At 38.5% G+C, this 26,341-nt stretch overlaps 1 protein-coding gene across 5 annotated transcripts in view; it reads left to right on the top strand.

The window, feature by feature from the left end:
- The window catches only part of DEUP1 (deuterosome assembly protein 1), a 94,169-nt gene that overhangs the window by 1,297 nt on the left and 66,531 nt on the right, over positions 1 to 26,341 (top strand). For 2 of the 5 annotated variants that reach the window (XM_074400337.1, XM_039462256.2), the window contains exons 2-4: positions 700 to 821; positions 22,653 to 22,824; positions 24,196 to 24,291. In XM_074400337.1, the coding sequence (XP_074256438.1) occupies positions 793 to 821; positions 22,653 to 22,824; positions 24,196 to 24,291 (297 nt within the window). In that variant the 5' untranslated portion in view covers positions 700 to 792. Of the gene's footprint in view, positions 1 to 466; positions 822 to 22,652; positions 22,825 to 24,195; positions 24,292 to 26,341 lie in introns of those variants that run through there. The other 3 variants (XM_074400338.1, XM_074400336.1, XM_074400339.1) reach the window with 3 other exon arrangements.

The following is a 26,341-nucleotide window of genomic DNA, read 5'->3' as shown; positions in this document are numbered from 1 at the left end:
CTGGGTTAGAAGGCCTGGGCTCTAGTCGTGTGGCCTTGGGCAAGTCACTTAACTTGTCTGTGCCTCAGTTTCCCTGACGTTTAAGTGAGGGATTTGAGAACATACAAAACCATTGATTCGTCTACTTGTTCTGGTCGTTTTTTTCACCATCCCTGCTGTCTCCAGTCTGCCCCGCACACAATTCCTGGGTCTCTCTTAAACTTCGATTTGGAAGTGATGTGACTCTGAATCTTCCTCCTCTTTCTACTCCCTTGAATGCGCTTCAATTGACGTTTATTCACTGATTCAGAGGAGCTGAAGTCCTTTTCAATACTTTCTCCAATTATCGTCATAGATTATTTTTTAGCTAAAATTTTGTTGCCATGAAAAACTTTTTTTTTTTTTTAAATTTTAACTTTAGGCAAGTCCTAACGTCCCTAAAATTAGCCGGGTGTGGTGGCGTGCGCCCTTAATTCCAGCTACTCAGGAAGCTGAGGCAGGAGAATCGCTTGAACCTAGGAGGTGGACGTTGCAGTGAGCCAAGGTCGCGCCACTGGACTCCAGCCTGGGCGACAGAGCGAGACTCATTCTCAAAAAACAAAACAAAACAAAAAACACAAAACAAATTCACGTTTCTGTATTTTCTAGGACCAAGAGCTACTACACAGAAAAACTCATATTAAATGGTTTTTGCAGTAGCAAAATTTTTATGTTTTATAGGTTAATGAATATAAACATTTTAGGAATTTGGATCATTTTCCTCCAACGGGTTGAAAATCAAGAAATATAAACCAGATGTAGCAGTTTCTTGACATGGAGAACCAAGCCCATAATACAATGGGGTAAGTGCTGGGAAATTTCTGTTTAATAAGTGTGTACTTAACTATGCCAAAAACTTCCTGAGAACACATGAATTTTGAAATTTACTATTAATAGAAGGATATGCCAATTATTTTCGGTGAGGCAGATGAGAGGAAATACCAAGTGACTGTAATTAAGGATTATAACATGAGTCTTTCTGATTTTGACACTACAGATCTGCACTGAAAAATCAGTTTTCCAACTTTTAGTGACTGTCTGATGTCTAAGGGTGATGGATGCCAAGGCAGGCCTTATGTGCTGTTATATTACCACATTACAGCCTCTCTTCGCCAGCTTGTTCCTTTTTTGCTGCATTGAGTATCTCAAGTTTCCCTCTACTCTTGTCCGTTAGGGCTGAACTCAACACTAAAACATAGCCTCAGAATAGATCCAACTCCATAAAAACATCACCAAGAAGTAGATTTTTACCAAAAGTTTCACGAAGAGATGAGGAATAAAATTTGTATAACATTTGTCATTGTAGAAAATCAAATTCCTGTTTACAAGTATCTGTCCTAACTGTTTACCTGCTACCAGCATCACAGAGTTTTCTCTTCCTGTTGTTTCACTAGCCAACTGACCACTGGCTGAACATAGAGTTTGGGAGGTGAGGGGATGAAGAGGTGGTTGTATGTGCCTCATCTTGACTGTGACTGACTTTGGTACTAGTCACAACCACTTCAGGTGTCTCACTTTCAGAGATTCTGCCCAGACCATGACTTTGATGTCAGGCTGAAGGAAAGCTGCACAAGTTTGGACAATAATCATTCCTATCACTTTTTAGCTCCTACTGCACACTCCTTCTTACAACAGCCCAGCCAGGTATTATTCTCCTTTTACAACTAAGCAAAGTAAGTATATTACAGTCTAAGCTCTTATAACAGACTCCAAAAACAGTGGCTTAAATAAGATTGAAGATTATTTCTGTTTCATATTGTTGTCTTGGGTGCCGCGCTCGCCCGAGATATGCAGACCAGGTTTGGTTTGGCAACTCTGGCACCTTCACTAATAATTTCCATCTCTAGGACCAAAGGGGTTGTTTCAGCTCCTACCATCATAAGTGTGCTCTGCCATCATGACTGTGCTCCTACCAGAGGGAAGGAGAAGGGCAAGGGGAGAGTAAGACCTTTCCTTTTAGGAGTATGATATGGAAATGGCAGGTCTCACTTCTGTTCATTTTCCATTGGCCAGAACTTAATCCCACGGTAACAACTAGCAGCAAGGAAGGCAGGGAAATATGGTCTCTAACCAGGCAGCCATAACTTAGAAGTTCTAGAACAAAGGAGGAAGAATGGATATTGGTGAGAAACTAGCAACCTCCACCACAGTGACGCTCAGAAAGGTAGAAAGACAAAGCAGGGGCTCATCCTGAAATATACACCAGGTTAGTAGGGAAGGTAGGATTTGGATTCAGATATGCCTGGCTCCAATCTCTGTGTTCCTGCGTACGTTGAAAATGGATGGCAATGAGATGCAGGGAGCAGTCTCCCTGGTATCCATAGCAGAGCCAGGTTAGGATTCTGGGTTAAGTATATGTTGGGTCCCTGATGTGATGATGGCTCTAAGTGCTAAGATGCAGATTAATGGTCTTGAACCTAAGGTTGGGTACCAGATATCACTTCATGCCTGCAAATCCAAGGCCATGGAGTCATTTAAGAAACAGACCTTGTTCTGAAAGAAGTTAGAATTTAGTAAGGAACAGTAGAACTTGTTTGGGTACAATGTAATTACAAACCCCAAGTTAATGAGAGTTATTAGAGGTTTTCCTCAGGTACTATTCCACTCATCACAGTAGACATGGAGCCAGACACATGGTCTCCAAAGCATGGAGACCCCACGTTGGCATCGCCTCAGTCCCACATGCTATTGAGAAGTCTGTATAAATCTAGATCATGAATACAATAAAACTTCATCATCAGGAACTTTTTATGTAGCTTATCAAACCATGCCACCTACATCTACCGTAATGTTTTGTGGAGCAGCCTACATTCAACAGATACCTATTTAGAGTCTACCATGAGTCACTTACTGGTCTAGGCACCAGGAGGGTAGCAGTGAACAAAATAGGCAGCTGTCTCTCAAGGGCTTATACCTTAGTGGAGGAGATAGGTAATAAACATATAAATTTGTATCATACAGTGATATGAAGAAAAATAAAACAGGCTAAGGATAAGAAAAACAGAGTGTGAATGGAGTGGTCGAACAAAGATGCTTTGGTAAGGCAGCATTTGAGCAGAGATTGTACCTGGGGGAACAGATTACACAGAGCAGGAGCAGAAAGTGCCAAGACCTATGGCGGGAGCTTTCCCACAGAACATTTTTAGTGTGAGTGAATCAATATTCTCGGCTATCATGGTTGTAACAGGGTTTGATTTCAATTTATCCATGATTTTTCCCAATTATAGGTGTTTGTATTTGTGCTATAGTAATCTAAACTCCTTGTAATTTAAAATCAATTTATATGTTTGTTCTATTGTTGTTAGAATGTGTTCCAGAACATAAATATAGAATGAATAAGGGATCCCTTTTATTGGCCTTTTTAAGAAAACCTCTAGATTTTGCTTTTTGTTTTCTTATTCATGAATTTCTACTTAATAGTCTGCCCTTTTATGGTTTATTTTATCTCGTTCTCAGGAGTTGAAAAATTTGCTTCAGCTATCGTCATGATTTCTTGAAATAATAAAATCATGTAAGGCTAAAGTTCCTCCTGAGTACAGCTTGCTGCCTGCCGTAGGGTTAATGTTCTCACCATCATTTTCTAAATTGTCTGTCATTTCGAATTTCATATCTTCTTTGACTCAAGAGATATTTAGAAAATGTAATTTCAAGGGGCATTAAGTTATCTTTTTGTTATTACTTTCTAATCCTTCTACTACCATAATCATAGGATATGGACTATATGATTTTGACTCTGTTGATTTCACTAAGATTATTCTTGTAGTCTATTGAAGGATCAACTTTTATTAATGCCCTTTGGGTATTTGAAAACACATGTACATTCTCTTTTGGTTGAGTAAAAAGACTAAAAAAGTTATATAATCAAACATTTTAATTGTTGTTATTATGTTTAAATTGTGTTTTTCAAGTACAATTACATTAATTTGTGTTTATTTGATCTGCCAAATTCTAAGGAAGATCTTCACTATGATTGTAGTTTGTCCAGTTCTTGTATTACTAACAATTTTTGGTTTACATATTTCAGTTTGCTGTTGCTCAATGTATCAAGGTTTATGGATATATCTTCTCAGTATATTACGTGATTTAACATGATAAAATATAGCACAAGTGTAATGTTTTCTGTTTTAACTCTACTTTGCCTGATATTAATATTACCATCCCTGCTTTCTTTCATTAATATCTTTGTTCAGCACCTTGTTTTCAGCCTTTTTTAGGTCAAATCAAGTTTATCTTCACATACACATAGTATATGGTTAGATTAACAAATAGAGGCCGGGCACAGTGGCTCACACCAGTAGTCCCAGCACTTTGGGAGGCCAAGGCGGGCAGATCACCTGAGGCGGGCAGATCACCTGAGGTCGGGAGTTCAAGACCAGCCTGATGAACATGGAGAAACCCCGTCTGTACTAAAAATACAAATTAGCTGGGTGTGGTGGCACATGCCTGTAATCCCAGCTACTCAGGAGGCTGAGACAGGAGAATCCCTTAAACCTGGGGTGCAGAGGTTGTGGTGAGGCAAGATGGCACCACTGTGCTCCTGCCTGGGCAACAAGAATGAAACTCCATCTCAAAAACAAACAAACAAAAAAGATTCCTCAATTGGAGACTCTTTTCCATTACAAAAAGTATTTTATAATAATTTCTATATCATTTTTGACCCTTTCTGCTTTCCCAATGTTTGCTAGGAGCATCTAGTTATCTTTATCTTCTCTTTCCGTTGGAGGTTCGACATCCAATTTTATAAATTGTTGATTTATATTTTTTATAAACATTTTAAATTTGTATTTCTATTTTGGCAACCCAAGTATTAACTAACTTTGACTACTCTCAACCCCAGTCTAGGACTCGATCTTTAGTAATGCCTTTGCTTCCCCATTTCCTTATCCTATTTCCAAGCTTCTGTTGAAATAATCTGGATTTCTAAATCCTGATTGCTATTAATTTTCTTTTATTTCTCTTTTACTTTAAAAATTCTTTTCAAACAACCATAAGTTTGATTTCATTGCTTATGACTGTCACTTGTATAGAAAACCTTCCCTGTTCTTGATTTTTAAATTGGATACATTTTTACTTTGGCTGAAGTTCTTAGTTCATCGTCTTATAAAAATGAATGTGAACGGTATACTGCTTTATTTTTTACGTGTTCAAAATGGCTTACGTTTACTCTCATACAAGAACTCCGTAACATTAATCTTATCTTGAAGCATTGAGTGTTGCAGATGGAAAGTCCAGTGCTACTCTTATTCTCTCTCTCATTCAGATTCTTTTATTTTTTTAATATCTGGAGGCTTATGGTATTGTCTCTCTATTCTTGAAGTTTACAAATGCACCAGGGTAGCTTTCTAGGTATTAATCCTTTTTTTTTTTTTAAGAATTCTGTATAGCATTTGGTAAGCACATTTATGCTAACGGTCTCTTTAGCCCAGTGAAAAATTCTATTCCTTTGATTAATAATTCTCCACTGTGTTGTTTTATTCTCATCTCCTAGAATTACTGTCTTTTTTTTCTCTCTCTCATAATTTCTATCCTTATCTCTTTTGCTCTATATTCTGGAGGAATTTTTTTAGTTTTCTCATTTTTAGTTCAGCAATGATTACATTGTTCTTTACTGCCTCTTGGTTTGACAACCATGTTTTTATTTCTAAGAACTGCCTTTTTGTATGTTTTTTAATTGTTCCTTTTATGTAGTAAATCACTTTTGCTTTATCAATGCAATATTTTACTGTTATTGAAAATACAAATTGGAAATGCTTGAAATTATCTTTCGCTTCTTATATTAGTTGGTTTATTTCAGTTATCAATTCCAACTTGTTTTCTAGCAACTATAAGTTTGTTTCTTGTAACAACTCCAATCAGTCATTCTATGGGTTTGGCTCTGGTGTAAGTTTCCACATCCTCTAATCTGTGCCTCTCCTCAGACTCTTACAACTGCTTCTCAGCCCAGCCTTTCTTCCAGCCTCTGTTACTCTAAAAGTGAAATCAATTAGCTTTTTCAGAGAAATCTGTCTACCAACTGTGGTGCAGCTTCAACTCCCTAAGGGCTAAGCATGGCCACAAGCCGATGTGTTATGCAGTCTAATACATTTAAGATTATTAAAGCTGACATTTAATAAACTTATCTCTAAAGATCATTTCTAAATAGGAGTTTTATAAATTCATTAAGCAATGCTAACATCAATGAAACACATTCATGGAGTCCCAAAATATATGGATTCTGAAGTGTTGTTTCATAGAATGTCATTTTCCCTGCATAAGTGGATGCACATACACGGATTACTTCTTTGAAATATCTTTTCTAACGGAAAAGAACATTTACTGAGATCTGTCTTAGTTGTACATGCATGTAATTTAAAAAGTCATTTGCTTCTTCATCCCTGTTACCAAAAAATAGCAATTTCCTGTTCCCTTCCCAGTTCTCCACTCCCAGAGCCAACCACTTTTAATCTCTTTAGCTGATTTTGGGGGTAATGTACTTCCATGTCTCTAAATAATACGCTTAAATTGCTACTTCTTGATTTTTCAGTTTTATGCATTACTAACTTCCACAATGGATATTTTTTACTCTTACTACCACCTTGTTTCCGAGACACACACACGCATGCATACAGACTCACATTTTGCATTCTTCTATACTCCCAATACACCATAATTTTGGTTGGATCAAAGACTTAGTAATTAAAGGGCAAACAGCCTTTGTAAGTACTCTTGCCTCTGAACCACATAGTATACGGGGACTCCTTTTCCTTTCCCACATAACATTTTGTTTGCCCTGGAATTTTCTGGTATCTGAATTACAAACGTTTTAACGTTTTCTTCTTTCCATATACCTTTCCTCAAAAAATGTCTTTCTGTTTGTATTTGACTCGCCTTTTATGTCATATGAGCTGCTTTCCTCAAATGTCTGGGATTCCTGACTGCTTGCTCCTGTTTAAGGGTATGCTCCTGTTAAAGCGGTAATAGAAAGCTGGTAGGACATTCATGTGCACATGGGCAGATACGTTAGTCTGTTCCCACATTACTATAAAGAATCACCTGAGACTAAGTAATTTATAAGAAAAGAGGTTGAATTGATTCACAGTTCCGCAGGCTGTATAGGAAGCATGGCTAGGGAGACCTCAGAAAACTTGCAATCATAGCAGAAGGTGAAGAGGAAGGAGGCACGTTCTATGTGGCCAGAGCAGAAGGGAGAGAGAGAAGGGGGGAGGTGCCACACACTTTTAAACAACTGCATCTCCTGAGAACTCACTACCACAAGAATAACAAGAGGGAAGTTCACCCCCACGATCCAGTCACGTCTCACCAGACCCCTCCTCCAACACTGGGGTTTACAATTCAACATAAGATTTGGTTAGGGACACAGAGCCAAACCCTATCAGTGGGCCTGTTGACAGGGGTCTTTACTCCACGGTCATCAGGCTAGGCAGTGTCCTTGCAGGATCCCGCGTCACTCTCTTTCAGTCTTTTGTTTCAGGCTAATCAGATTCCAGAGAATTCGAATTTCCTGCCTGGGGAGTATACCAGCATTCTGGGGGCTGCAAAGGAGGAAGGGGCTGGATTCTGACTTACATTGTTGATCTTAACTTAACCCCCGCCCCAGTTTCCAGTACAGTGGCCCTGCCATCTACTGTACCTGGTGTTCACAAACTCCAGCCTCTCTGTTTCAGCTTCTCCAGAGAATATGCATGGAATCTAATGCCAGTGAGGAGATCCAGGAATGAACTCCCTCTTAGCCATTCCTTTTTCCAGGCTCACCGTCACCTGCTGCTTCCGGATACCTAGTTGGTTAGCGACTTGGCTCTGTCCACTGCTAGTTCCTGTTATTTTTATCCTTGTAGGTTTAACCTTCTAGGTTAAAAATATCCCTTTACTTTGTGTTAGTGGGATTTGGGGAGGGAACAAGACGTGTGTTCATGCATATTCAACCAAAAGTCTCATTTTTCTCTACTGAATCTTTTACTCCACCTTTTATTCTGTGACTTACATCTTAGCCATGGATCTCATTCATAGAATCTGATCAAATGCTTCCTAAGCATCTAGGTACTGCTGTGTGATCCCCCGGATTCTTCTTATCTGCTATGAAAGTCATATTTTCAAAGAATCAGGGTAGATGAATATTAAATAACTTCTTATATGTGATTCAAAAGGTCCTTTAAAACTATACTCTTCTATGTGTGCATCTTTCTTAACCCTTCAGGGGTTCTTTCCCTCTGAGATATATTAATTCAGAATCATAACTTTACTTACCAGGTTCTTAATGAGTTAAACACAGTCTTAATTACAGTTTGTAAAATAAAATCTGATTTTTCTGATGTAAGTCAATATATTGGTACCTTAATAAATTATAGAAATATATTATTTTTACACATTGAAAATCCTGTTTAAATTTGGTTAATTCCCTTACTTTCGGGTTAGTTCAGACTATACCACCTTACCCTCCCTCTCTTCTGACTTTATTTACCCCCTCCCATACACACATATATTCTTCCCCAGAGTAATCAAACTAGACAAGTTCTTCCAGTTTCATGTATCTCTGAAGAAGAAACAAAGTACAGTTGCGTTAGAATCCTGATATGTCAAACTTGAAGGTAGATTCTGAAATGTTCGCAGTGCTGAGTGATTGTAGGAATTGAATGCACGATTTTGAAAGGAAGGAAAGTTATTAGGAAGGAGAGAGAGGGAGGAAGGAAATAAGGAAAGGAAAAGAAAATTTCTACCAGAGATCTAATCAAGCTGCTAGTAACTTTAAGGAAAGATGAAAAGGGCCGGGCGCCGTGGCTCACGCCTGTAATCCCAGCACTTTGGGAGGCCGAGGCGGGTGGATCACGAGGTCAAGAGATCGAGACCATCCTGGTCAACATGGTAAAACCCCGTCTCTACTAAAAATACAAAAAATTAGCTGGGCATGGTGGCACGTGCCTGTAATCCCAGCTACTCAGGAGGCTGAGGCAGGAGAATTGCCTGAACCCAGGAGGCGGAGGTTGCGGTGAGCCGAGATCGTGCCATTGCACTCCAGCCTGGGTAACAAGAGCGAAACTCCGTCTCAAAAAAAAAAAAAAAAGATGAAAAAGTACCACTGTGTTGGATAAATTTGCAGATACTTTTTACAGGACAATGTTTACAAAAGATTAGTTACAAGTTATATTTTCTTAAAAATCTGCTATGTGTGAATGTAGATATGAACATCAGGTGCATAACCCCCTAACCTGACCTGGTTGTCTGTGGTGCTTAGTTGTACGGCACCTTGGAACCACCTGGAACTTTGTGAGCCTCTAATCAGAGCACTGGTAAAACAGAGAAGTGCTAAAAACATGAATAGTACAGATATGTGATGAGTGTGTTCTTTCCCCAAAAGAAAGAAGCAGTCTCACTGGAGAGCAGTTAGTGTAAAAGTTGTACCCTCCTTGATCTCAAGAAGTAGAAAGAAAAGGAGAAATACAGACAAAAACAGAAAAGCTGGCAAGGGAAGTAGCAACACAAGTATCAGTGGTGATAAGAACATTGAAAAGTTAGTCCTTTAACACTGCAGGCCAGCGTATTCCAGGGCCCCAGCTATGTTCAGCAATGTTTTGTCTTCTCTTCTGTCATACCACAGGGACAAGCACAGTACCTGCCATAGGGTAAATATGCAGTAGCTTTTTTTTTTTTTTGAGACAGGGTTTTGCTCTGCCACCCAGGCTGGAGTGCAGTGGTGTGATCTCGGCTCCCTGCAGTGTCAACTTCCCAGGCTCAAGCAATTCTCCACCTCAACCTCCTGAGTAGCTAGGAGGTACACACCACCATGACTGGCTATTTTTTTGTTTTGTTTTTTGTAGTGGTAGGGTCTCACTATGTTGCTCAGGCTGGTTTCAAACTCCTGGACTCAAGCAATCCTCCTGCTTTGGCCTCTCAAAGTGCTAGAATTACAGGCATGAACCAGTGCTCCAGGCTCAGTCAACATTTGTTCAATGAATGAGTGAACTGAAATGACAGCCTATTAAAGGCAATAAACTGTCAAACAACAGGGAAATGAAATATAAATACCAATTTCAAAAGACTAGAGAAGGGGTGAATCAAGAGTTGAGAATTAAGTAGAAATGAGGTTGTATGAAAGCAGGGTGTGAAAAATGAAGAGAATTCAGGATAATTTTCATAGATGCACTTGGGGTATTGAGGACTTGTCTTTTTAATTGGAGAGTGTATGGTTATGTAGGAATGGCTTCAGCCAGAGACAAAGCAGACCCATGTGCTTTTATGGACTCTCCCAGGGTAACATACTAAGACTCACTGTTTTCACCCTTTAATGTTATTTAGGTTGTGTCTTGAAATCAGAGGATACATTTGGCTATTATTCCCTTTTACCTCTAAAAGCAATTATTAAGTTGTTGTTGATTCTTATAATAGAAAGTGTTATAGAATGACAGAAATATGTTTCACACATTGTCATATTAAAGCACAAACATATATGGCATAGCCATTTTGGGGACATCCGCTGGCCAACCCATAGTGTAGTGGGGTAACTATACCTATAATCTGTACAAATGCTAGAGTACAACATGGGCAACCCAGAGCTAGGTGCACTATAGAATCCATGCAATGAAATTGTTTCCACATTTTCTCTAAAAAGGAGAAAGGGAAAAATGCAAATACTTTTATGCTAATCTTATAAATCCTCAAGTTATAGACTGCTTAAAATGGTTCAAGAATAGGAAAAAAAAAAAAAAAAGATGGATCAACAAAACAGCTGACTCATGAAGGACAGCTAGTCAAATTACCCATAGAGGCTATCCAAATGCCAATATTGGAAATAGAGGGCCATATCAGGCATAATTGGTGCAATGGCCCAGGGACTCAGGAATATCCAAATCTTGCCTCAAATTACCAACAACCCCATAGGAGACTTATCATAGCAAAGGAAAGCAAGACACTTTGAGTGTTAATGATAATGAGGGATCCTACCTCACACAGTGTCAGAGGAGGCCATGTGGGCAAGAGTAATGAGGCATCTCTACCCCTCCCAGCCATGGTGGTATCAGCACAGAGTTACTGGGGGCCTGCACTGTCACCTCCACCCAGCAGTAATGAGGGGTTCCTCCCTCCAAATGGCAGCAGAGGTCAAGTCAAGAAGCTGAACTTCCACCACTGTCCGGCAGTAATGAGGCGGCATTCCATTCCCCTGCTGGAGCGTTGTCAGAATAAGTCTGTTAAAGCACAAAATTTAAATAAAAACCAGAAGTTAATAATGTAATATCCAAGATTAAGGTTCCTATTTTTCTGGAGGTGGGAAGTTTAGAGCTGATACTGTGGCTCTACAATGGTATTAGAGACCTCATTGGAGCTTACAATCTACTGGAGGGAAACAGATTATAGCAAATACCTAAGTCTATATTATGTTGGGGGGTGGTAATAATCACAACGAAGAAAAGGTAAGCAGATTGTGAGAATGGAGAGTTACAGAGTAAATCTGGTTAGGTGACATTTGAAGAAAGACCTAAAGAAAGTGAGAGATGTAGACATCTGGGTATCTGGGGGAGCAGCATTCCAGACAGAGGAATCAACAAAGCAAAGCATCTGAGACAGGAACATGATGGATGTCTTCAAGGAACAGGAAAGAGGCCAGTGACAGAGAAGGAAGCAAGGGGGAAAGTTGTAGGAGATGACCTCAGAAAGGCAAATAGCGCCAAATCCTGAAGAGCCTTGCAGACTTTAGTCAAGCCTTCAGATTTCACTGTGTAGAATGAGAAGTCACTGGAGGACTGTGAGCAAAGGAGTGACATTTTCTGACTTAATATTTTAAAAGCCTTGCTTTAGTTGCTATGGGAAGAATAGACTATAGGAGAATCAAGGTGGAAAAGCCAGACAAGCTAAGCTGTGGGAGATGGCAGTGGATCAGGTCAATAGACATAGACATAGTGACAAATGGGTTTGTTTTCATGAAAGAGCTGACAGTGTTACAGATCCTGGATTGGATATGGAGTGTGTGAGAAGATGATGAAGAAAGGATGGTCCAAAGATTTTTGGCCTAACAGCTGGAAGGGACGGAATTGTCATTTATTAAATAAGGAAGATTGGAGAAAATGCAAGCTTGGTTTGAGACGCCTGTTATATGTCCAAGTGAAGATGTTTGTTATATGTCCAGTGAAGCTGCCTGTATATACAGCTGCATATAGCTGTTTGTGGTGACCTTATGGTTTCAAGATAGCTGAACTATCTCCAACATCACATCTGCCTTCCAAGAAGGAAGCAGAGAAAAGGCAGTGGGTAAAAACAACAGAGTGTATGCGCATTCTTATTTTGGGTTCCTAGAGAAGCCAGTTCTGAGATAAGGATTTGGATACACATTGTTTATTTGGGATATAAAGATACAGTGTAGTCTGGGTGTGGTGGGTCATGCCTGTAATCCCAGTGCTTTGGAAGGCCAAGGCAAGAGGATCACTTGGCACCAGGAGTTTGAGACCAGACTCGGCATTATAACAAGACCCTGTCTCTATTAAAAAAAAAAAAAAAAAAATTATCTGAGTGTGATGGCACACACCTGTAGTCCCAGCTACTCAGGAGGCTGAGGCAGAAGGATCACTTGAGCCTATTCCTCATTTTCTCTTGCCTCTATCACGTAAGAAGTGCCTTTCACCTCCCACCATGATTCTGAGGCCTCCCCAGCCACGTGGAATTGTAAGTTCAATTAAACCTCTTTTTCTTCCCAGTCTCCGGTATGTCTTTATCAGCTGCATGAAAAGAAACTAATACAGGTAGGTATGGGGAGATACTGTAAGTATTTAGACAGTGAGGTTACTATTAGTCATATATATAGTACTATCTTGGGTCTAGGAGGGTCTGCTGAGTTTCAAACAAAATGCTTAGTATAACAGGATTATAACAACTGTTGTTAAAAGTGCAGGAGTTCTAGGCTGCAGCGACCTATGATTGCTCCACTGTGAACTAGCCTGGGTGACAGAATGAGACCTGTCTCTTAAAGATGTGGTTTATTAGTTTCCTATGGTTACTGTAACAAATCACCATAAATTTGGTGGCCTAAAGCAACCAAAATTTATTCACTTGCAGTTCAAGAGGCCAGAAGCCCAAAATCAGTATCGCTGGGCTAAAATCAAAGTGTTGGCAGGATTGCCCCCCTCTAGAGGATCTGGGGAGAATCTTTTCCTTGTCTCTTCACACTTAACGGTGACCGCCTGCGTTCCTTGACATGTGGACTCCAACCTTCAAGGCCAGCATCTTCAGATCTTTCTTTACTTTGTCCCCATCTCCTCTTTTTCTCTGTATGTCAAATCTCCCACTGCTTCTCTCTTAGGGCCCATGTAAATAATTTAGGATAATCTCTCCATCTCAAGATTCTTAACTTATGTGAAGACCCTTTTTTCCAAATTAACATTTACAGTTTACAGGATTAGGGCCTGATTATCTTTGGGGACAATTTTTCAGCCTACTTCATATGGGAATAGGAAGTGAAACCAGAAAGGCAGGTTACCAGCTACCACTGTGGGTGACTGAGTCAAATCCTGATGGGAAATCTCTGGAACCCACCACAAGTCACACCCTCCAAGAGCTCTCCCAGCCAAGGAAAACGTGAGTATTTATACACCAATAACTGACAGTCATTGTCAAAGCTGCTCCGGGGAGGGCTTTAATTCTCTGTCACCTCTGTCACTCTGTCACAGAGGCAGCAAAGAGGACTCTAGCAGCAAGAGAATGCACCGAGGCAAAGGAATAAAAGTTTTGTACACAAAAAACAAGGCATGAGTCCTTAAGTGGTCACCATCAGGATGTGTAGGGTACCCACAGTGTCTTCTGTAGCCCTCTTTTAAATAGCCTTTTGGCACCTTCCACTTATATTTCACTGGACAGATTTTGTTACATGTCCATGCCTAGCTTCAAGGCAGACTGGGAAATGTGGCTGATTCTTTAGCTGTTTGCATTTCCTCTCTGAAGAATATTCAAGTTCTGTTAGTATGGAACAAAGGAAGGATAGATACTGGGTAGGCAAGTAGGAGCGAATCAATAAGGATGACTCAGACCAAAGTTTATCACTGTTTATGGTGAGAAGTAGTCAGAATTTAGGATGTATACTGGAATTAGTGCCAGTAGGACTTACTGTTGCTGTGGGGTTTGAGGGGAGCACAAATCTAGGATCATGAAGGGTTTTTATCTTGAGCAACTGGTAGCAGTGGTGGCAGTTAAAGAAATGGAATGGACTGGAGTAGGGTCAGGGTTGTGGTACAGGGAGTCTAGTACTCTGTTTTGAACATGGGAAGTTTAAGATGCCTCTAGCCATTCTCTGGAAATGTCAGTGTTGAATAGGTGGTTGGATATAGATGTCTTCAGCTCAGATGCTTAAGCTGCACATACACACTTAGAAGTTATTAGCGCCAGCCTACTTAAGAATGAGGTTCATTGAAATTTCTGACATTCTGGAAGCAGTATATTTATTAAAATGTTGTGTAGTAATAGAAAACAGATTTTATCAATGTGCGCCTAATTCTTCCCTGTGGGATCCAGTGCAACAGCCAGCCCCAGGTTTAATGGGTAAAATAACTATCCCCAAACATACTAACACTGCAATCACTCTTCAAATAGACATTCTAGCAAGAAGGAATTTTACTTGAACCTAGATACTGGCTTACAGAACCTGGTAACACATGTGTAGATAAACATTTGTTTACTATTAATTGCATCATACATTTACGTGTGTCAATATGCCATAAGAATTAAGATACACAAGTTTATGAGGAGAGTGAAACTATTTGCATTTTTAGATAAGTGTAAAGATGACCTCGAAGAAAGAGGTTAGTGCCTGCTAATATTTTGCTGCTGTCTTCTCTCCTCCTTCAATCTGTAGACCAAGAGGTTACTCAGAATGTGAGAAGTTATGGCAGAAAAAGTTTATCTGTAATAGAAATATTTTAATAGATCTTCTGCTCTTTTTAGAACATAAAAAATGAAACTTTAAATTTATGTGAGCCTATAATTCTGATAAAACAATTGGTAGGGACTTTGGGGCTATGGCACTGTACTTTATTTCTTTATTTCTATAAATGTCTTCTTTTTATGACTATGATGAAGCCTTTAGAACAAGGGCTTTATAAGTACATTTAAGCACTATTTTTTAGAATAATGAGGTTTATGCCTTATCCATGTCTCAACATTAAACTTATTGCAAATGAGAGAAAAGAATGGACTGAATGCGAGCCACCATCTCAATTATGTAATAAAAATAGGTATTTTAATGCTGCTAAATTAGTAAACACTAATGATGATTTTTGGATGACAAGAAAAGTGCTTGAGGCCAAGCTATTTTTATCTATGATTCAATAATTAATTTTGAATAAGAGTTTTCATGAATCTATGATCTAAAAGCTGTAAAATAATAAATCTTTCATTTCGGTGTTTAGGACAGACAGTTGACTAAAGAGCAGACTGACACCACAGACGTGTCTGAAAGTGGGCTCTAGGACTTCTGGGGGATCTCCCCATCTGGCCTTGTCTATGTCTTAGGTGTGATATAGCATTCAGGGTGCAGAATAGGGTCTGTGAGCCACCATGAAAAGTTAAATTATATTTATTATAGCCTATTAACTAGGGCAAATAAGTATGCAATATATTTTTGAATGAGTTTCAGTAAGATTCTGAAAAGGTTAAGACCTAACTATCACTCATCAGCCTTTGGAAACTCATTTTCTTAGATTACTCCATGTTTCCTGACACAGTCTCCTCTCTGTTCTCTCTATACTTCTCTTTCTCCCTAATTCCTCCCTCCTTTCCTTCTTTCTTTCCTTCTTTCCCTGATGACTTCCATATTTGCTTTTAAATACCCTCTTCCAGGCTCCAGACTCATTTCTATTTAGATATCTCACGTAATAAATTTACTCCTTTGTTTAAATGTAGCATTTAATTACTTATTTTTCTTAGTAAAATTTTTCTCATGCTGTACTTATTTTTTAAATTATCCAAATATTTTATGATGGCTTAAATATTTTAGAAAATATGCACATTGATTTGGAAGTTGATAAAACACCTCCAAAAGTCAAGATGGCATGTCTTGCCAATGTAAAAATGGATATAAAAATATCCCTAAATGCTATAGTTTTCTTGCCTTTTTTTTTTTTTTACTTTTTTTTTTTTTTAAGTTCAAAGGTACATGTTGAGGTTTGTTGTGTAGGTAAACTTGTGTCATGGGCGTTTGTTGTACAGATTATTTTATCACCTACATACTAAGCATGGGACCCATTAGTTATTTTTCCTGATGCTTTCTCTTCTCCCATCCTCCATCTTCTGATAAGCTTGAATGTCTGTTGTTTCCCTCCATGCATCCATGTCTTCTCATCATTCAGCTCCCACTTACAAGTGACAGCATGCAATATTTAGTTTTCTGTTCCTATGTTGGTCTGCTAAGGATAATGGCCTCCCGCGCCATCCATGTAGCTGCAAAGGACATGATCTTGTTCTTTTTATGGCTGCATACTATCTCATGGTATATATGAACCACATTTTCTTTATTCCATCTACCACAGATGGGCATTTAGGTTGATTCCATGTCTTTGCTATTGTGAATAGTGCTATAATGAACATAACGTTTGCATGTGTCTTTAAGACAGAACAGTTTGTATTCCTTTGGTATATAACCAGCAATGGGATTTGTGAGTTGAATGGAATTTCTGTTTTTAGGTCTTTGAAGAATCACCACACTGTCTTGCACAATGATTGAACTAATTTATGCTCCCATAAACAGTGTATAAAATGTTTCTTTTTCTCTGCAAGTTCACCAGCTTGTTATGTTTTTTACTTTTTAATAATACCCATTCCAACTAGCATGAGATGGCATCTCATTATGGTTTTAATTTATATTTCTCTAACAATAAGTAATGTTGAGCCTTTTTTCATGTTTGTTAGCTGCATGTATGTCTTCTTTTGAGAAGTGTCTGTTCATATCCTTTGCCCACTTTTTGATGGGGTTGTTTTTTTCTTGTAAATTTGGCAGCTTCACTTGGAAATATAACAAACGTCTTCACTTGGACATATAACAGGCATCTCAAACCAAGCTTGCATTTCATTTTCTCCAGTCTTTCTTTCAAAAGAAATAAGATTTTTAGACAAGAATAAACCCACCTTGAAACAACGTGATATCACTGCTTTACTCTTTCCACTCCCAAATGTAACTAATGTGATCTCCATCTGGTTAAATAAAAGTATACGGCACCTAAACCAAAGGATCTGCGAGACCCCCTCTGAGCTGATTAGACCACATCTGTGGTATTATGTTTAAGTTCCAAATGGTACATTTCAAGGATGAAACTGACAAAAAAGAAACTTGATCAAAGAAGAGTTAGAATTTTGAAGGGTCTGAAAATCTTAACATAGTCATTCATTTTTTTTTAATTCAGCAAGCGTATATTAAGCCTGTTGTATTTTTCAGGTTGTATACTGGATACTGAGCATAGAGTGGTGAAGAAAAAATCTCTAGGAGAAAGAAGGAAATAAAAATATTTGTGGAAATAAATAAAGACCACCCAAATGAAAACAACTGAAGTTATTTACTTATTCAGAGCTTGCTATACCAAGGGATTCACCCACTATCACTTGCATTTGGCAGAGACTCAAAGGAAGGCAGAGGAGTGGAAAAGCTTTAGGATAAAAAAAGAAAGAGCGCTTCAGATATGTCCTCATTGGAGGGTGTTGGCATGTAGAGGCTGGAGGCAGAATAACTAAAAGTGGGGTAGCTTAGGGGATTGTTTTGAGGAGTATATTTGGCTTTCTCTAGTTTGTCCTGAGTTGGAAGTGGCGACAGAAATTAGGGAAGCTGGCAGTCAGTGATCAAGCCCTGACCATTATGGGACAATTGCAGATTTTGTGGCTTAGCTTTCTGGACTGGTGATGTTGTTGCAAAAATTATGGGTCAGAGTCTACTGTCATGTGGTCCGATTGTTTCCCATTTGTATATTCAGACTCAAATATTAAACACTAACAAAAGAAGACTGGAAGTACATTCAAAACTGTATTTGACACACTAATGACAATATTCAAGCACTTTAATGACTACTGTGTTGAAATAGCATTTGTCCTGAATGGTCTCAGTGGAATCATTGAGATCAAATTAGGACCAATGGATGGAAAAGTTCTTCAATACAAAAAAGATCTTTCTAAAACACACTACTGTCTAGATACAATCTCAGATAGCGGTTACCTGTTAAGGGGAGAATTCAGACCTAGGCTGGATAACTTCTTTTTAGTGATATTGAAAAACAGGTCACAGACTTTGGCATGCATCAGAATCACTTGATACTTTTGTTACCGATGCAGAACCTTAGGCTCTGTCCTAGACCTGCTGAATCTGATCAGTAGTGTATGACAGATGATTCTTTTAAGAAATATCTGTAGAGGGGCCAGGTGCAGTGGCTCACGCCTATAACTCTAGCACTTTGGGAGGTGGAGGCGGGTAGATCACCTGAGGTCAGGAGTTTGAGACCAGCCTGGCCAACATGTGATGAAACCCTGTCTCTACTAAAAATACCAAAAAAAAAAAAAATTAGCCAGATATGGTGTCACATTCCTATAGTTCCAGCTACTCAGGAGGCTGAAGCAGGAAAATCATTTGAACCTGGCAGACAGAGGTTGTGTATGACAGATGATTCTTTTAAGAAATATCTGTAGAGGGGCCAGGTGCAGTGGCTCACGCCTATAACTCTAGCACTTTGGGAGGTGGAGGTGGGTAGATCACCTGAAGTCAGGAGTTTGAGACCAGCCTGGCCAACATGTGATGAAACCCTGTCTCTACTAAAAATACAAAAAAAAAAAAAATTAGCCAGATATGGTGTCACGTTCCTATAGTTCCAGCTACTCAGGAGGCTGAAGCAGGAAAATCATTTGATATGTTTTTATGTAAACTGTAATACATGTTTATATATTTAAATGTATAAATTATATATAAGTATATTAATTTATTAATTATATAAATATATTTATTAATGATATATTATTTACTTTATTAATTATTTAAAAATTATATAGTTAAATATATATTTAATTCATATATTTAAATATATAAATATACATATTAAGAGAGTCTAACATTCTGACTTTTGCATAGCATAGTCATAACAGGAAATAAACCATTCATTCATTGAGCAATATTGATTGAGTAGATTACATTATGTCTACACTCTACTTTAGGCCTGTATTTTAACTTTCTTAGCATGGTACATTCTTACATGTCAAAGTTAGTAATTAAAGGAACTCATTCATTCTTCAGAGATGTTTTGAACATCTGCTCTGGTGAGATGATGATGAACCAGACTAATATAGTTCTTTTTTCCTAGCACTTACATTGACATAGTCCTTTTTTCTTCAGAGTGGAAAGAATACACAAAATATACTTAAAATACGGGGTGATATATGTTGTCATGAAAAAGAAAAATGGTGAGAAAACACCAGCCCATAGTTCTATTCTTTCCCCCTACATTATAATTCCAAGTAAAATTCAGTCTTAAAATTCAATCAAGTTATTTATAGAGGAATTAGTATACATCCTTTTGTCAGATTTGTTTTAGGTTTTAAGTAAAAATGGAAAGCCTTTGAGCCTAACATTCCTCCAGAAATGCTAGGGGAAGATTTCAGAATGGCACTTTGTACTTAAAACCTCTCTGATGTCAAAACTGGTGAATATTGAATTGAATAAACCAAAGGAACATATTCTGTTTGGGTTGACTCTCTGGATATCTAAGAAAATGAGTCTGGAAATTCTAAATTCTTTGGATTTTTAATACCTGTTTCTAACTTTATTGCAATGGAGCGAATTTGTACTGTATTTTTCAAGCATATTCTTATTCAAAACACCATGTATTTTGCTGTGTGGTATACAGGAAGACACATTAAATGGGAAGCAGCTGCCTCGTATCTAGTTCTGGCTCTTCCACTAATTAGCTGTGTGACCTTGGGCCTCTCTGAGCTTGAGTTTTATCAAAACGCTAAATTATTCTTAATTAGCTCTAAAATTCTGATTTGGTAAAACTAAATGGAGGAAATGCTGTCATGCTGCACCTGCCTCTTTCTCATACCCTCCTCCCAGCTACACAAATACATTAGAAGCCTCATTACCACCATTAAATGAATGCTGAAATAACTTGCTTTTCTAATGTGGACATCTGTATGTTCCTTAGGCTGAAGTCTAAGGCCTCAATATCTACCTGCTTACCCAGTCTGAGTGACTGGACTTATGCCAGCTCCCTGGAGAATGCTTCAGCTTCTTTGAAAAAGAACTCTGTAGTGAGAGCCGTTACCAATCTGTCTTCTTAACAACAGTTGCTATAATCCTAGCTGTTATACTAAGCATTTTGTTTGAAACTCAATAGACCCTGCTAGACCCAAGATCTTACTATGTATATGACTAATAGTAACCTCACTGTCTAAATACTTCAGTATCTCCCCATACCTGCCTGTATTAGTTTGTTTTCATGCTGCTGATAAAGATGTACCTGAGACTGGGAAGAAAAAGAGGTTTAGTTGAACTTAAGACTTCCATATGGCTGGGAAGGCCTCAGAATCACAGTGGGAGGTGAAAGATTATTCTTACAGGGCAGAGACAGGAGAAAATGAGTGAGAGGCAAAAGCAGAAACCCCTGATAAACCCAACAGATCTCATGAGACTTGTTCACTATCACGAGAATAGCACGGGAAAGACCAGCCGCCCCATGATTCAATTACCACAGTGCAAGTTGGTCGTGGATCTACCATTCTGGGGTCTGGAGACCAAGGGCCCTCTTCTCACAGCTCCAATAGGCAGTATCTCAGTAGGGACTCTGTGTGGGGACTACCACCCCAAATTTCCCTTCAGCACTTCACTAGCAGAGGTTCTCCATGAAGGCCCCGCCCCTGCAGCAAACTTCTGCCTGGGCATCCATTTCCATATGTCTTCTGAAATCTATGCAGAAGTTCCCAAACTTCAGTTCTTGACTTCTGTACACCTGTAGGCTCAACAGCCCATGAAAGCTGCCAAGGCTTGGGGTTTCCACCCTCTGAAGTCACAGCCCAAGCTCTACATTGGCCCCTTACAGCCATGGCTGGAGCAGCTGGGACACAGGGCACCACATCTCTAGGCTGCACACAGAACAGGGACCCTGGGCCCAGCCCATGAAACCACATTTTCCTCCTGGGTCTCTGGGCCTGCAGTGGGAGGGGCTGCTGTGAAGGTCTCTAACAAGTCCTGGGGACATTTTCCCCATGGTCATGGGGATTAACATTAGGCTCCTTGCTACTTATGCAAATTCCTGGAGCCAGCTTGAATTTCCCCTCAAAAAATGGAGTTTTCTTTTCCACTGCATCATCAGCCTGCAAATTTTCTGAACTTTTACACTGTTTCCCTTTTATAACTGAATGTCTTTAACAGCACCCAAGTCACCTCTTCAATGTTTTGCCAGATACCCTAAATTTCTTCTGCTAGATACCCTAATTCATTTCTCTCAAGTTCAAAGCTCCACAAATCTCTAGGGGAGTGGCAAAATGCCACTAGTCTCTTTTATAAAACATAACGAGGGTCACCTTTGCTACAGTTCCCAACAAGTTCCTCATCTCCATCTGAGACTACCTCAGTCTGGACCTTATTGTTCATAATCACTATCAGCATTTTTGTCAAAGCCATTCAGCAAGTCTCTAGGAGGTTCCAAACTTTCCCACATTTTTCTATCTTCTTCCGAGCCCTCTAAACTCTTGCTTGTTACCTAGTTCCAAAGTTGCTTTCACATTTTCAGGTATCTTTTCAGCAACACCCCACTCTACTGGTACCAATTTACTGTATTAGTTGTTTTCATGCTGCTGATAAAAACATACCTGAGACTAGGAAGAAAAAGTTTAACTGGACTTAGAGTTCCACATGGCTGGGGAGGCCTCAGAATCATGATGGGAGCCAAAAGGCACTTCTTACTTGATAGAGGCAAGAGAAAATGAGGAAGAAGCAAAAGTGGAAACCCCTGATAAACTCATGAGATCTTGTGAGACTTATTCACTATCATGAGAATAGCACAGGAAAGACCAGCTCCCATGATTCAATTACCTCCCCCTGGGTTTCTCCCATGATGTGGGAATTCTGGGAGATGCAATTTAAGTTGAGATTTTGGTGGGGAACACAGCCAAACCATATCACTGCCTGATTAAATTCCTTAGAAACAGACACCAGCCATATCATGCCAAATTCCTCTCCTAGAGGAGCAGCACTATAGCCCAGCTGGTACCCTTGAATCTGGTCCTACCTAGTCCAGGCTTGCTCTTCTATCCTTAACAGACACAACTGATATCCTAGTTTGCTTCTGTCAAAACTTTTGAAGTTAGGATAGACATAGGTACACCTATATCTATATGAAAGAGCCTTGATCCTAAAGCTAAGTCTTATGATTTTTCATAATTAGCATATTCTTTAGAATTAGTCTACTCTAAAAAAAATGTTATTTTTAAGAAGTATATATACACTGTTAGCCCTGAAATTGGCTTTGAGTATTAATTTTAAAAATTAACCTTCAGCTTTTGAACTTATTCCCATTTAAATAATTGAACAATTTCAGGAAATAATGATCAAGCTATGCAGAGCAATGTAATAATTTTTTTTTTTGCCCTTACCTTTCACCACTTTAAAATGTATTTTACTTTCCTACAATTGCCAGAACTTCTCCTTGTGAGGCCGAGCTTCAGGAATTAATGGAACAAATTGACATCATGGTAAGCAACAAAAAATTGGATTGGGAAAGAAAGATGCGGGCTTTGGAGACACGATTAGATCTTCGGGATCAAGAATTGGCAAATGCACAAACTTGTTTGGATCAGAAGGGTCAAGAGGTACTGAATACATATGTTAACAAACTGATAATTCATCAGACTGTTATGTATAGTATTCTATCAGAATATGGTTTTATTATACATGCTTTTTATCAGGCATCAGCAACAACATTTATTGCTTGAAATTCTGTCAGCAAATTATATGCTAAATGTATTATAAAAGTGACCATCAGAGCCTAAATCCATAGATATTTGCTGATGAAGACAGATGTATAGTATCAATGCCATCTATAAAAGTAAACATTTAATATATGTATAAAATATTGTTTGCAAGGAAAGATGTAAATACTTTTGCTGCTGTAGAAACAAAGTAATCCTCAAAACGGGACAAGGCAGAGTTCAGAAACATTTGCTTCTTCTAATATGCTAGAAAAAAATAGAAGACATCAAGAATTGATTATAGGACAAAGGGTAAAGAGTTGGCAAAGGGGTGTGTGTATATACCTGGGACATCCACTTAAGAGGAGTGCCCTCAGTCCCTCTAGGCTGCTCACTGCCAAGCTGGTGGCCACAGAATGTATGAGTTCTCCCAGGCCTGTGAAGGAGTTCAAGAAAACCATAGGCTTTCTCTAACGTGGACTTTGTGTCTGTGAATTTTTCTTTTGGAAAAAGAAATGTTTAAGAGAAATGTTTGCTAATAATGTACTGTAAAAAAAATATCATTAGTTAACTTGTTCATCAGCCATTTTTCTACCTTTATTGACTGGTCAGTGGAACTTAGTTTCTTTGGCATAGTTAACTATATTATCATTTGTCATAGATAACTTAGTTATTGGCATGTAGTTTTCCTACAGTTGAGGTAGATCATCAGACATGGCATATGCAATAGACTATTATTCTAGCTTTTATACGTAATATGTAAACAAGTACCTCATCTGCCTTATAAGCAGACAAATTATACAAGCCAAATCCGTAGGAACTGCTCTTAGACAATTTTTCTTTTTAATGCATTAGTTATTATAAAAATAAAACAATTATTTCATAATACCACTAAAACAGAGATCCTCTTGGAGGTCATGGAGGAAAAAAAAGCTGAATTATATTGGTAGAGGTTTTGCCTGGCTAACGATGACATAGCCTCCCAAAAGGATAATGCAAAGTAAATTCTAACCCTGAATTTTAAATGTGATGATGATAAGGATCTTTTGTTAAACATCCATACTGTCCTAATATGTACCTTGTGGAATAGTGCTAGAATGTTTGGTTTTTGTGAATTTGATTATTGATAGCTATTTTAAGAAGTGCAGTACAAATATTTACTCTTGGTTTGGTACACCCGTTTTATTTGAATTGTGCTTCTCTTTTGCACATTTTCTGATTTTGTCAGGCAGAATTTAGAAAAAGCAAAATTAAATTTTATTCTTCATGCAGGTAGGATTACTTCGACAGAAATTGGACAGTCTGGAAAAATGTAATTTAGCAATGACTCAGAATTATGAAGGACAACTACAAAGCCTAAAGGCTCAAGTAAGGAAACTTACTATAATTTAATAGCACACATTTTGATATGCTTTTGACCTATAGAGTTGTGTTAATTTTATTTAAACTAATTGTTTTTAGTATAAGCAAAAATTCTTGTATTTTAATTGTAAGCTTAGTCATGTCTTCCACTGTTTTATGCATTGATTTTGTTTCTTTTACTAGATTGTTGGATTGCTATACCTTCTGTACCTGTTAGCACAGTACTAAACAAATGGCTATTTCTCAAGAGATTTGTTAATGAATTAAATGATAATTAGCTATGTGAGCAACAACAAAAACCAAAATTATCTTTTGTGGTTATTACTATCTAATAGAGATGCTCTTAATTCCATGACAACTTACAATAGGGAAGTTTGCTATTATGAAAAAGATAATTGAGAGAACAAAACTGGTCTTTATTACCTTGTTATTGGTAGGACTGTTTCTTACATGATAGTGCTTCTGCATGTGTAATGAGAAGGATACAGATTTCTTTTTCACTTATCCCTGTATCCTCACACTGAGCTGGCAAGCAAAATGCCTTCTTTACCACAGATAGCATGTAGAGTAGCAATCATTTGAATATGTCAAATGTAGTAGATGCTCTATCTTTGCTTAACTTGGTAAATGAATCAATGGGAAATATGGTTTGATTATTAAATTTTACTTTACAAACAGGTTTTTTTGGAGGACAAATATTTCATGTATGATAATTTAGTTAAAGGAGGCTAAAGTAGTTAATGATCCTTCTTAAGTACCTTTTAGGGATGGAATTCAGCCACTAAGATGGAAATGTGAAACATTTGATGCCATTTAACAGATGATTTTACAAGACTAGTTCTTAGTCTACCTAGACATTTTGCATACAGTTCAAGTTACTGCCACTATATGGTAGCTTGAGTTATGAAATTACATATGGTTTTTACTAGCTTAGACTCTGAGCATTTAGCATGTAAGTCAACTTAACATTTATTTTTCTATAAAGATAAAGCTCTAAAGCAGGCGTCCCCAAACTACGGGCCCGCGGGCCGCATGCGACCCCCTGAGGCCATTTATCCGGCCCCCCCCCACCACCACACTTCAGGAAGGGGCACCTCTTTCATTGGTGGTCAGTGAGAGGAGCACAGTGTGTGGCGGCCCTCCAACAGTCTGAGGGACAGTGAACTGGCCCCCTGTGTAAAAAGTTTGGGGACGCCTGCTCTAAAGTAACAACATAAATATTAAAGCATTACATACTGGTCAATATTTATCAAGAGATCACAATCTGTAGTTAGTTAGAAAAAAATACAGAAATCTAGAAATAAGTTAGGTGCCATCTCTAAGTTGTATTTAACCAGTTCAGTCACTGCTTTCTAAATCTTTCATTTCTGTTTGGGTATTTCTTGTCTTCTGTTAATAAGTTCTTGGTCTTGTTTACAGGGGCCAAGCAGTCATTTAATATATGAATCCTTGCTGCTTGATATTTTGCAGTTCTGTTTTATTATTTTGCTGCTGGCTGGTTTTCAGTGGTAACCAAAAAATATTTTTGTGGTAATTTCACAAAAATTTGTTCTGTGGAAAACACCGTGAGTTTAGAAAATGGTGCTTAAGGCTGGGTATGGTGGCTCAAGCCTGTAATCCCAGCACTTTGGGAGGCCAAGGTGGGCAGATCACGAGGTCGGGAGATCAAAACCTTCCTAGCCAACACGGTGAAACCCCTGTCTCTAGTAAAAAATACAAAAAAGTAGCCGGGTATGGTGGTGCATGCCTGTAATTCCAGCTACTTGGGAGGCTGAGGCAGGAGAACTGCTTGAACCCAGGAGGCAGAGGTTGCAGTGAGCTGATATTGTACCAGTGCACTCCAGCCTGGTGACAGAGTGAGATGTCATCTCAAAAAAAAAAAAAAATAATAATAAATAAAAGAAAAGAAAAAAAAGAAAGAAAAGAAAATGCTGTTTAAGCTAATGCTGACCAAGTTAAGACTCTTCCTCCCTCCTGGAGATTAAGGGCACACATTAGCACATTACAGGCCATGAGAAATCCTGCCTTAAACAAACTCATTTAACCTTTCCAAAGC

The sequence above is a fragment of the Saimiri boliviensis genome, chromosome 6, assembly GCF_048565385.1.
Source record: "Saimiri boliviensis isolate mSaiBol1 chromosome 6, mSaiBol1.pri, whole genome shotgun sequence".
NCBI classification, from domain to species: domain Eukaryota; kingdom Metazoa; phylum Chordata; class Mammalia; order Primates; family Cebidae; genus Saimiri; species Saimiri boliviensis.
The sequence above is the reverse complement of the archived record's forward strand: the minus strand, read 5'-3'. Positions and strand labels throughout refer to the sequence as shown.